The sequence below is a fragment of the Embiotoca jacksoni genome, unplaced genomic scaffold (assembly GCF_022577435.1).
Source record: "Embiotoca jacksoni isolate LCO1_2020_lvr unplaced genomic scaffold, fEmbJac1.0.p SCAF_8, whole genome shotgun sequence".
Lineage (NCBI taxonomy): Eukaryota > Metazoa > Chordata > Actinopteri > Embiotocidae > Embiotoca > Embiotoca jacksoni.
The window spans coordinates 12,774,886-12,788,179 of NW_027185436.1; the positions used below are offsets into that span (position 1 = coordinate 12,774,886).

The 13,294-nt window shown below is 40.9% G+C and overlaps 1 protein-coding gene across 2 annotated transcripts in view; it reads right to left on the minus strand.

Annotated features, from left to right (window-relative positions):
- coro1ca (coronin, actin binding protein, 1Ca) overlaps positions 1-12,192 on the minus strand; it is a 29,921-nt gene extending 17,729 nt beyond the window's left edge. The window contains exons 1-2 of one of the 2 annotated variants that reach the window (XM_069178326.1): positions 12,045-12,174; positions 1,196-1,392 (exon numbers count right to left, since the gene is read on the minus strand). In XM_069178326.1, the coding sequence (XP_069034427.1) occupies positions 1,196-1,390 (195 nt within the window). In that variant the 5' untranslated portion in view covers positions 1,391-1,392; positions 12,045-12,174. Of the gene's footprint in view, positions 1-1,195; positions 1,393-12,044 lie in introns of both variants that reach the window. The other variant, XM_069178327.1, reaches the window with a different exon arrangement.
- Between the last annotated feature and the right edge of the window lie 1,102 nt (positions 12,193-13,294).

Here is a 13,294-nt window from a genome sequence, read left to right on the forward strand (position 1 = left end):
TACGGGTACATGGCATGCAGAGGGCAGCTCACGCAAACACGGGAGAGAGAGAGAGGGCAGGAGGAGTGTGAAACCGGTCGAGCTGGCAGCCCACCTCCAGTACAAGCTCTGTATTGAATGAGGTGCTGAGCGGCGTAAGCTACGTGATGACAGGCCTAAGGATCCGGTCCCCAGTGCCAGAGCATTCTCGTATGACATGGCAGTGTACTGGTGTGCACTAATTACAGGTCCAGGACAGATCTGTCGACAGGATTGCAGTATTTATGTCACTCACAGTGTCAGGACCTGCCACTTGGCTCCTGCTTGGCAAACAGAAACACAAGCAGCCAGCAATTCACCACTATCACCCATAATGACATCCAAGGGCTCTCTGGGGAACATGCCAAAGCCCATTCTTAAAATCAGCCTGACCTCTCGAGCACCTTAATTAACTAAATTATGACAGTGAGGTTAAAACAAAAGGGAGGGATGTACAGTATTTACTCAGCTAACTAGCTGTTTACACCCAAACACACTTCAAATGCAGTCTTACCCAACCCACGGATAAATATGTGGAGGGATTCCTTATATGGAGGCAAGGATCAGGACTGTTCGCTCCAGGGCTTTGGAGTAGTTTCTGTTGTACACATAAGGGTGTGTGAAACAGCCCAACGGTAAACATTAATCCCGCGATACACTGATATAAAGGGTCGGCAGCCCTGCTTGTAAAAAGTAACGTCTTCAACGCAAATGAGTCTTTGCTGCCCACAAAACATAGGAAACAGGCCGTTACTCTCAAAATATATCAAAATACGATTTTGTCTGTTCAACTTCATGTTTACGTTAGTCCAAATATGCGTGTGCAATAATATAGTATCATACAGAAGCAATAAATGCAAACATGCTTCTTCATACAGTTCTCTCCATTTTGTTGTCTTAGAGGCCTGTACCGAGGCTCTGTTCAAGCATGCAATACAGTGCTTACAACACTGTGGCATTAATCACAAGGGATGGGCCGTGATTTTCTCATTTTTCAATAGTCACAGCTTTGAACAGTCACGCTTCTCATCAGCTTTGTCAAAGCCGAGGGTTTTCAAAGTTTGACAGCATTTGTTGAAGCCGAGTTTACAGTGTGAGTGAGTTACTCACTCTCTTTCTGAGTGTATGAGCCTGAAACGCCCATCTCTACTGATTGCATAACACGCTGCAAACTTACCTTGTGAAGAGGGAGAACAAGGAAAGCTCCACCACCGCTGGCCTCAATAATTAGGGCAAGAAACTTGGGGTTGACTGCACAGAAGCTGCTATCCCATGTGACCCTTGAAACCCGGATATCATCGTAGCATTGGTCATTCTTCACCGCCTGGCCAAAGACGTGACGGAATTTGCTCTGCCGTACAACTCGTCTCATATCTATGCAAAGTGCAGAGGGAGATTTGTTAGAATACAAATTAATAATAATAATTTAAAAAAAAAACACACATTGCTGTAAAATGAATATATCAAAAATGACAGTAACAAGTACAAAAGGATTGAGGACAGCCATATGAACCAACACAACTACAAAAAAAAAAACCCGGCTTGAACAAGTGGAAGACTTGAAGTCAGCTCATCCACAAGCATCAGCAAATCTGTTGGAGCAGACTGAGAATATGCGAGACGCATTCCCTTTGCAGATGTTTTGTCTGAGTCTCTCACTTTGAGGGTGAACTCCCGCAACAAGCCGTTACTACTTACTACTCCAACGGCCTCTAAACATTTATAGAGTGTGACACAATAATTTCTAGTGAGCACCTCCAACAAGGTCCTGATCTCCAATAAAAAAAAGAATAAGAAGACAAAAACTCTTTTCACTGCCGTTTTATTCCATCTACCAGCGTGCCAAATATGTAACACCTGAAACACTAACAGCACTTCTCTGTAGCACACTAAGAAAGAGACACTTCCACAGGAAAAGATGACATACCCAAACCAAACAAAAACAGACTTTGTGTCTGGTTCAGCTAAAAGCTTCACCGAGACAACAATCTGCTGGCAGACAAGAGCACTTTGGAAAACATACTCATTCAAAAGCTTCAAGTCCCATTGCTCTGCGTACAATAACAGACCACATCCAAAAGATAATGGAAAGCTGGCAAAGTTCAGATAAACAATTAGAACCAAGTTCAACCTCACCTACAACCTATAGATAGACAAAAGCTCTTAAGAGGTTTTGGTTTTGTGATGCTCCTCAAATCTTTTTAAATTTTTTTGATGAAGCACATGGGAACAGTTTCCCAGTCTGAATCACCATGAGAAAAGCTCAGCACAGGATGTGGGACATGTTTTAAAGGTGGTTTTTCATTGTGTGTGTGTGTGTGTGTGTGTGTGTGTGTGTGTGTGTGTGCGTGTGCGTGTGTGCGTGTGCGCACGCGTACAAAAGAGAGAGAGAGAGTGAGACAGAGAGAGAAGGAAAGAATGAGTGTGAGCGAGAAACGAGAAACGCTTGTGTGGCATGTTTCCGACAGGACAAGGATTGCAACACAAGCAGGAAGTTCATCCTGTTGGGCTGTGGGAGTGTCCAAGCAGCCCAACTTGTCTGTAAAACAAAACGCGTGATGTCTTTACTACCTGACTACAGACAGTTAGTACAACTGTTTCTTTCTGCTAACATCAAACACCAATGGTAGGCTAAAAAGAATTTTTTGGGGGAAATTAGATTAGACTGTTAATGACATCATTAATCTCAAGTGTTAAACTTGCATAAATTGAGGATTTTGAGGAGTTTGAAATGTTCTAAATCCTCCCCTAAATGTATCTGAATAGAGTGTATTTGTAAGGAAAACTGAGTTTGACTACTACAGAAAAGGCAGACCAAGAGCAAATGACTGACTATCAATGACAAAGAGTATGTAGAAATCCACTAACTGGCGAAAGGAAGGAATGGATACTTGGTCAAAGATGTTTAAATCAAATATTTCATTATTTTCACAGCACGTCAGTGGCGACCTGTATATTGTCAATACTGACAAATTCTTACATAATCAGTGCCAATTGCTTTTCAAGTATGTCACAAATGGGCGGGGAAGACAAGTTGTTCTTCCTTACAGTAATGTGATGGTAATCTGGGGCAACACTGAACAAGGAAAACTGTTGTGAGGGGCAACACTTGTTTGCTTACCTTTAGAGCCATAAAATATGTCACGTAGTCTGGTAGGAATACAAGCTATATGCGAACAGACACCTAAATCAGCTACCTGTCTAGTGGGTAACTTATCAACAGTGTCAAAATATTTCACGGGTGTGCAGGCTTTAAGCTGACCGTCATTCTTTTCCGAATAGGTGAACATTGACATCATGCACACGGTCAGATTTAATCCTCTTTTATGTAACTGTCCTATTGACAGCCTCAGCACTGATTGTCAGGTATGCGTTGTACGTGTACACAAGGCAGCAACTTTACTCTAGGTGTGTCCTAAGATATACATGTAAAAACAATTGAATAATAATAATAATTTGTCTCTAATATGTTTTTCCCATGGAAAAAAAAAAGCAAATAATTTCCCTCTTACAAGATGTCTCCTCCATCACTGACGAGTCATTCTCCATGTTTGTGCAACGCAGGCTTCAAGTTTCCACATCACATTTGTGTGTACTAGACGATTGGCTTCCAGAGCAGTTGTGAGTCACACTGCTTCCTTGCAGGTACTTTCAGAGGATGAATAAAAAAAAAAAAAATAAAAAAAAAAAAAAGTCCTGGAGTGTCACACAATGAACATGCATAATTCTGTACAGTGTGGGTCAAACATCCCAGTGAAGAAATATTGACCAAAACACATTCCTGAGTGGAGAAGAACTGCGCGTTAGACAGATTAGATGTGATGGCGTGACTGGCCTGAGATCAGGACATGGTATCGATGGTGGAGTGAACAAATATAGAGCAGGTGTTTAGACAGGGCTTACGGATCATATCTTTAGTGTGTGTGTGTGTGTGTGTGTGCGTATGGGTGTTGTTGTTTAAAAGGCGGCGGCATCACCTCAAACAGCAGAATTGAACTACAATTAGGGAGACAAGAAATATATAAAAAGTATAAAACTTTATAGTAGGTAGAAGAAAATAATGAAGAATGAATCACAACTGAGGCCGTCACTAACTTTAGCCAGCAGCACAAAGAGACAGAGCTGAGTCTCGTTTAAAGGAGAAAAGAAAATATTTAGCATGCTGCCTAGTAACATCAGGAAAATACCGCACACAGAAACCCAGGAAAGAAATCCAATACAACGCAAGAAATACAAGCTGATGTAAAGTAAAACTTTACTCGTAATGTCAAAATGCAAACAACTCTTAAAACCAAATCATATCCCCACGTTTGGAATTACTCTTCGTCTTGCAAAAATAAGCAGGATCTAGTGAGCGCAGAGTTTTCGGCAAGATTTGACATCCACTGACAGCAGACTGTGCTGAGCAGCTGGAAACCAGACCGATCATAATACTTTGTGATGAGGTGCAGAATAAGATGAGACCCAGCAGAAGTGCATTAGGAGTTTTAACTGAGCGCTGACGCACTGCCTCTCATCTACCGGGCCTGAACAATTACTTTGGCATTGTAGATTTAAAATGAAGCCTGACAACATGGCCTATTGACTCGTAAGCTGATTTTGGTGGACTACTTAGGTGAAATGTGTTGTTTCATAAAAAATAAAAAAAATAAAAAAAAATGTCCTACCAATGTCCAATCAAATGTGAGCAGACTGATACATTATTGTCTAGGTTGCAAATAATAAAGCTTAACGGGTTGGGCTGTATCACCGTAGGTGAGGGCAGACTGGGCGGGGTCATTGATTATTATGCAACACTGGGTCTTGATGAATAAGGCATGCTGTGTGGCGGTGATGTGTGATATGTTTCCACTGCATTGTGTCATCGGGTGTTTTTAACCGATGCATCAACTTCTGCACCTCAGCCGAGCACAAGACCTTTTATGCCCTATTTCATAATATTCATACATTTTTGGCAGTTTGACTCAGTTGGTCTCTATGCAAAATGAAAATGCACACAAACACAGGAGTAGGGAAATGAACTTAGTGTCAGCAATGTGTTAAATTACAGAGGTCCAAAATGTACAGTGTGCATTGACAAGTATAATTGCACTAATACTGAGTGTTTGATCTTGTTGAAGCAAAATGGCTGCAGGACAAAGCTCAGGTGTTTACAGAAGAGATAAGAAAAAGCAGCTTTAGTGTCACAGCTAAAGGGAATCACGAAACCGAAAGTAATGAGGATATGTTGTTGTAATGATAGCAGAAAAGCTGCCATGTCAGTTCTATGTTAAATGTTCACATCTATGTGGTTTTTAATATATTCTGATATACTGAGATGGGCAACAACACACCTGAATAATGAATTTCTGGGTCATTCTGTTCAAAACTAGCAGTCCTTTGTTCAATGTGCCAACTTCCTGTTAAGTAGTGGTTTCCACAGAAATCCCAGTATAGCGCCACATTTCCTCAACCAGTAGACGACACTGTACCAAACATATTCAAATTTAAACTGTGTAGTCATGTGAATTTGTTTAGATGTCAAAATTACAAAAGCCAAATTCATAAAACAACAAAGACCGCCATATAACTTCAACAGCTAAATTGAATACTGCTGCAAATCTGTTGTTTCTTATCCAGTTTTTATGACCCATGTCAGTCCTCAAACATCAAGGTCATTATGATCGTGACATTTGCACATAACAAAGTCAGCGGGGGCTGTTCTGAGGCAGTACAGGGTTGCCACTGGCCTGACAGCTTCAAACATTCACCGGAGATGTACAGACACTCCTTGGGGGAATGCGATGCCTACTCAATGATACTCTCCTGAGATTTACAGTTCAGTGATGCAGCAAAAGGACCTCAAGTATCTGTTGGGCAGACCAGATGAAAGGGGAGCTATGGACCTTATTGCCTCTGGATCCAGCAGAGCTGACCGTGATGTGCAGAGACAGAAGGAGGACCCCACAGCCTGAGGAAATGACCGACAGGAACGGGACCAGTCTGAAACCCTTTTTAGCATCCTTGTCTGGATTCCTCAACTCCACTCATATCTAACAATTTTGTTACAGTCCCAGTACAGACGGCTGCCTGCCATTAAACCAAAAGGAATTGTTTTGCTCTGGCATGAGACTGCAAAACGGCTACGTAACGGAAAGAAGGGAAAAATAAAGCCAAGTGATGGCTCATGTTTGGCCAGTGGGGCATAATGCCATTCTTGTAACATTTGTTATTACAGGAAAAACAACCAACTTTTCTGTCACTTGAGCCCAGATTCAATTGAAAACTAAAATCTATTAAGCACTTGAAGATGCCCACTGTCCAAGAAAAACTAAGTTTCCTTTTACTTTCAGCGAGTCATCAGAAATCCATAAAATGAGGACATTAACCCTTCGGAAAGTGACTATGTATAGATTTTGGGAGCATGTGCATAAACATGTAACTTCATGGCAAAACCTCAGTAACAGGAGACATTGCATGCTGCCTATCCCTGCCACGTTCAGTTACGTTCACACGTTCCAATTAAAGCATAGGCCACCCCATTCTGTCAACAGCTATTTGTACTCCAACTAGTTTCTCAAAGACAGGGCTCATGCACATAAGTATTACTACAAATTTGCCCCACCCTGATAATAAAGATACAGCAGTAGTAAAGAAATGATTGCTTACAGAGGTAATAGAAAACTAAACTCATGGATGAGATTTACTTCTACTTACCTATCACACTAACTGCTGGTGAGTTTAGGCTGGTTATCTGCCACTGCAGATAACCTTGATTAAAAGTAACTGCGTATTATGGCTCTGTGGAACCGAAGTATGATGACTTATTCTGTATGAGGGGCAATATAAAATAGGAGTGAACTATGTTTGTCAATAAAAACTCTACAGAGAGCCTTTATATCTTTGTACCACTATGTCGGGGTGCCAAACTGTCCTTCATGCTGTTTCATAGCCGCTTGGTGAGTAAGATGTGACATAACATGAAAATCCCAGCCACAAATCAGGATGAGCTGATGTGGGAGAGGGAGGGGCAGCAGAATTAGAGCAGAATTATGACAAAAACCTAAACGGTCCCCACAACACAGTCATTTTAGAAAACTACTGTGTACTACCGTGTACAATTCAGGTCCAAGAAAGAATCTCTATTACCATAACATGAGCTCTAATCATCAAACATGCCCACCATTAATATCTATGAAATTGCTCCTCCTAAGGTTGTTAGCCAAGAGGGATAGTCATTAAAACAGAGGGAATATTAACGTATCCTTTACAACAGGTTGAGCTTGAATAGGCAGATCCGGTCTACTAGTCCTGCCACAGCTTTACGTTGCAGCAAGGAATGACATTTCCAACCAAGAATTCAATTAGACACCAACATAAAAAAAAAGAGGGCTATAAAAAGAAAAGCTTGTATTTAACCTTGAAAATGGACAACAACAACAACAAAAAAGATTTTCTAAATAACTGTTTCACTGAAACATGGACCGTTTCAACATAAGAAACTATTCAAACTTAATACAACACTTAAAACTACAGCCGGCATTTTTTAACTGCAAAGCAGTTGTCAATGCTTGTGTATACCTGCGTTTTATGCGTTGTCATTGATGACGTCCGTCTCAAACCCACAACCGCCTCATCTGGAGCCGTTTACCTTCAAAACGGCATCCAGTCTAAAGCTGACGTCACTGGCACGCAAGCTCTATGTGGATACATGCAATCAACAAATAACACGAGGCTCGCCCATGTTTCTCAACAGGTGTTATGTGCTACACGTTTAGTTTGTTGGTTCATTTCATCGTTGTTGCCAACGCCGGCTTCCCATCAACGTGGCAGCTAATGCCATCGTGGTAGCCACAGTCCAAGTCACGGTTGGCTGCGCATACTCGGCACATTCCTTCCGCAACTGGGGCTAATATGTTATGTAATAACTGTATGCATATTCTTCCATTGTTATTTTATGGTTTAAAGTTATAAACTTTAACAGTCATTAATGATCACAGGGTTTTCTTTCCCACACTCTTGCCACCACTTGCCCCCATTACCCACCCACCCACCCACCCATTCGCGCGCGCGTGCACACACACACACACACACAGTGATGTCGCCTCAGTGCTCTTCACACACTGGCTGCCTTTTGCCTTTGTCACCAAGACCGCATGAGACGCCACCTAAATCCCCTTCCTGTAACCAAGGCCACGGACAACTATTGTAGTCGGATTCCAGCCACATTCCAGCAATTTTTGCAACAATGAGATAAGGTGCTGTTTTTTCACCTCTGTCTATCCCCATGTACCCATGCAATCTGCCCGATCATCAATTAAAACACTACTGGAACATAACGCATTACACACCAGTGTTTTAAGGAATGTTACTGTATTTATTTTTAATACTTTGTGGAGGAAATGAATCCAATTTGCAGCCACAAAAGCAATGCGGCATGAAGTTCAACTTACTGGGAGCTAAGACGTAGAACCAATTACCAGATCCAATCAAATTCCTCAGATGCTGCGGATATTTACAGATGAAAAAGATTTCTACAATACAAGTCACTTTTTCCTTACAATAGGAAAAAAAAAAAGATTCCTTAGATTCAGACAAAAAAAACATAAATGTGTCCGAAAAATGTCTTTAACAGTACTCCAGCATAAACCCCCATTCAAACTCACTTCCTGCGCTGTTCGATTTAAAAGAACGAATCCTAAACTTCTTATCCTACATATAAGTCAAGGTTTAACAGGGACCACTTTAAAGTCTTCTAAAATTACAACAGGAAGTTTGTACTGGTCTTTGCGTGTGGGTTACATTTGTATGTGCAACCGTACAAATTAAGCATATAACACCTGCCTTGTTTTTTTTCTAGTAGCGTTCCTATAAGACAATCCACCCAACAGGCCTAAACGCCAAAAAACGTCTTACAGCTCAAATCTAAAAAAACTCCTGCATATTACTGCTGGAGAGTCCAAAGCATGTCCCTTCCTCTTCCTGATCAGCTACTTCCCCCTCCCCCAATGAGTAATGCACAAACCACTGCTCCATTTCAACAGATGTTGTCATTTGTGGTGGGAAAGACCAGTGGAAGAAGGAGAATTTGTCTGTGTGCACCTGCTGGAATTATTAAGCTACAAAACATTACAAAACTAAAAGAGGAGGGACAGTTAGACATGACCGAGGGCTGAACCTATGAATTAAATACAACATAGAAAAATTATAAAAGCTTACTTTATGTAAATAAAACAAACACAAACAGCTATTTAGATGCATTTATTTGACATACTTAGTGTTTTATTAAATGGAAGAATATTGGTCTGTTTTCATAATCAATGTTAGTTACACAATGTGTTGTCTTAATATAAAAAAAAAATAATCCACAGCTGGTGGGTTGTGTGTCTAGTTTTCTACTATGTAAACAATTAGTGGCATAGATTTAGGCGTGCGATCCTCTTCATCTATCAAGTGGCTCCAAACAAGTAAACACGCTAATATACTAAGCAGGTGGTTTGTTCATGAGATGTTTCATCCCACCTCTGCACAGAAAAAAAAAACCTATCAGCCATTTCATCAGCTGAATGTTCCTGTTAGGGTATTTCTATTCTGAATGTTTCTGGAAAAGTGTGGCCTGAGATATCATCTTTGCGCAGACAGGACTGGACAGAAACTGAGGTATGTCAGACATGTTAAAAGAATGCAAACTTTGATGCAGAGGCCAGCTGTTGACCAAATATTTGACTTCTTTCCACGAGATGCTGATTATTCTGAGACTAAGTAGCTTCCTATCTAATGTACACACTCTGTAATTAATAAAAAAGCAAGCTTGGACAACAACTAACCAACTCAAGCAGACTTGACTGACTTCAGATGACCTCAATCAACACATGAAATAAATGTCATGGATGGTGTTGGATACTATTTCATTTCTATATTGCTCAAAATGTTAAAAATGCAGCCGAGAGTTCAATCGCCCACACAAGAGTGCCCTGCTGCATTTGATAGGGAACCAACACTCCCTCACATCTCGTGCTTAGTTTCCCTCTGCTTCCTGACCCACTTCCTCTCTGAGCTCAGCCATAGGAAGACCGGCAACGCACTTGCACAACAAGCAGAGGCTGATGTGTCTGGAATGGTTAACAAAGTCCCAACACAGCTGTAGTACTGTTGACCCTAGGGTCACTCTGTCAGCCTTCACCTGCTTGGCAACCCAGAGCCAGATTGGTTGAGGGAAACTCCTTCAACTCTAAAGCTAATTACACATGAGAGTTGAGTAACCTAGTTCAAGACAGGGGCCAAATATGTAAGTCATGCTGCCCCTTTGGCACAGTCATTATAAATCAAACAACCCTATTGTCAAGAACAAGCAGCCCGTGAGCCCGGGGTGGCAAATAGACAGAGGGGCTACACAGAGGACTATTTGGGACATCATCCAGCCACTAGTGCTCGATTGCAGAGACTATTTATGACTGCCAAGTGAGAGGGGGGAAGGGGAGAGGGGGGGAACAAGGAACGACGACCACGACGACTGTCAAGTCTTTAATCAAACCTTCAGTTTAGGATCTTTGCACAAATACATGAAATAATTGATTAATCAATGGACAGAAAATGAACTAATTGATCGTTTCAACAATTTAATCCACCAAAACTTCCAAATAATTTCTCCAGCCAATCAAATTTAAGGATTTACTGCCCATTTCTGTTTAATGTAACTTTTAACTGAATGTCCATTGGCTTTTATTCGACTACGGAGTGAAGGAAAAGGAAATTATCTTCATTTGAAGCCCGACCTAAAGAAACACTGGGGTACTATTAAACCACTCATTACTGTACACACCCAGTTTGATTGCAACATATGTAGTCCAGTTGAGGAAAGCTTAATTAAAATATGTAGGCAATGAGTTGCCTCTGAATACAAGACGAACACACCGGCAATTCATGTAACCGATCTTCATTTGAACATATTAAACCAGAGCCTTTTCATTTTTGCTGTGAATGAACTTTTTTTTTTTTTTTTTTTTTAAACATCTGTACACGGACTCCAACATTTGTAAACTAGTAAGGTGCAGCAACATATTTCTATGTCTGCCCTTTTTGACTATAACCAAGGCGTGCGTATTCTGCACAATTTTTTTTGTACTAACAATTCTCCACGTGTTTACGACCCATGAAACAAGGCTTGGTGGAGGACACGGTAATCTACGTGCACCATCGGAGCAGCGACCACTTACTTCTCTGCTCGGACCCTTTTTTTTTTTTTTTTTTCCATGAATCTTCCATATATCACCGTGTTAGTGGGTCAAGTCTGAACCAGGCATCTGGACGGATTCTGTGGGTATTCGATTTTAATAACCGGGGACGATTTGCTGTCAGTGTAAACGAATGAGTTCATACTTGGATATATATATATATATATATATATATATATATATTTTGTTTTTGTTTAATGTTTGAAGCGTATTGTTCAGTTGATGAGGGTATATATTAACGCCAGGACAGATTGCCAGGGGCCAGGGCGCGGTTGTGCTGCCTGCACCTCCGTCTATGTGGATCTACGGAGATAAGTTTTCCTGCCGCACTGTGGTTTGCTACCCCACCCCGCTCAATAACGTCCAACAGCACATTTCATCTTGTGAATTGTCCACGATACCCACCCGACTCCAAGGGGAACAACAACAAAAAAAAAAACACATACACACAAAAAAAAAGAAAAAAGAAACCTCGCTTGGAAACAACACTTCCTTTGGTTATGGGTAACAAGCTGTTTTTTTTTTTTTTTTTTTTTTTTTCTTTTTCCCCCATTGTCAGTTAAAAGGCGCTGAAGGCTAGTGCTAACACACACACACACACACACACACACACACACACACACACACACACACAAAAACCCAGTTCACATTATTGAGACTATTCATTTTAGCTAGCGCGTGCACTTTCGCGTCTGTAGTTAGGTGGACATAAGAAGATCGCTGCGAACAATTTAAAGGGAGAAAAATCACACTAAAAAAAATAAAAAAAAAATAAAAAAAGGTTCTAAACAATCCACATAATCTGTAACCTACCTTCTGAGAGGAAAAAAATGAAAGTATTCCCGAAAGCCTAATGATATAACCCAACGCGTATCCCAATCGATTCCTCCCTCTGCTGCGCTGACACAACCCGCTCCGGGTGCTCTTTCCTCTCTCCGGCGCAAACCCAGCCCACTTCGTTCGCTTTGGCGAACCGTGTGTGGACTGGCTGTCTTTGAAGGACAACGCCGGCAGCCAATCGGAGCGACGTTTTTTGGATAAAGGAGACCGAATTCTCACCTCCTTTCTTCAGGTCCCGGTTACCGAAAATGACCATAAATTGCGTCTTTACGGACGCGTTATAGCACATTTGAATCCATTGTGGTTATCGAGACTGCGCTATAATCTATTTACGACACAGCTGCTATTATCTGCCTATTGTATAACAGTTATTTCATTTGTAATAGCAACACTAGAACAACTTATTAATTAATAAGATCTAGGCCTATACAGCAGTCATAGAGAGATGGATAAATGCATTCTACTTCTTCATGTAACAGCATTTAGGAGTAATTTAATGAGCCAGAGGAAACTATAATATGACATAGAAATCAGGATGACGCAATGAGGAAATGTGGCTCTGTGTATGTCCAATTGTGAATGAGTAAGGGTAGATGGATGGATACAAAATGTAAGGATATATACACACACACGCGTGTATGTGGCTTGGTGGTTCTGTATGAGACCTTGATTCCACTTGGATTTCTCACACAGGCTGCTTTCAGTGTCAATGAATATAAACTGTAAGCACAATTTACAATACACTGTGACACAATAGCACATGGTGACAGCTTAGGATACCATTTCAAACTATTAAAAATATATTTCAATTCTCTTAAGAACACAATGTACCTCAGGTGTAATACATCACCACAAGATGGCGTTATTTCACAAATCCAGAGCAGAAAACAGCTGTAGTCTATGTTCTCTTCATCGTCCTTGAGTCTGGTGGATGAGGGTTGATGCAAGTGTTTGTGGTGTTTGTGGTGACTCTTGGCAGCTCAACATTTCAAGGCTCATGTACCAGGAAAGCAGACTTCATGAATTAGGTGTTTTTTCAAAAACAAATGAGTCACTGATTAATTTACCTGTTGTTGCCAGTGTTTTTCTGTATTACCTGCAACACCTATTCATTTAATACTGCAATTCATACCTTACTGCACAAAAAGTTTAAGTACTTAAAATTTTTCAACTCTTATTGATCTTTCGATCTGATCAGGTAGACGTCTGATCAGTCCCAAAGT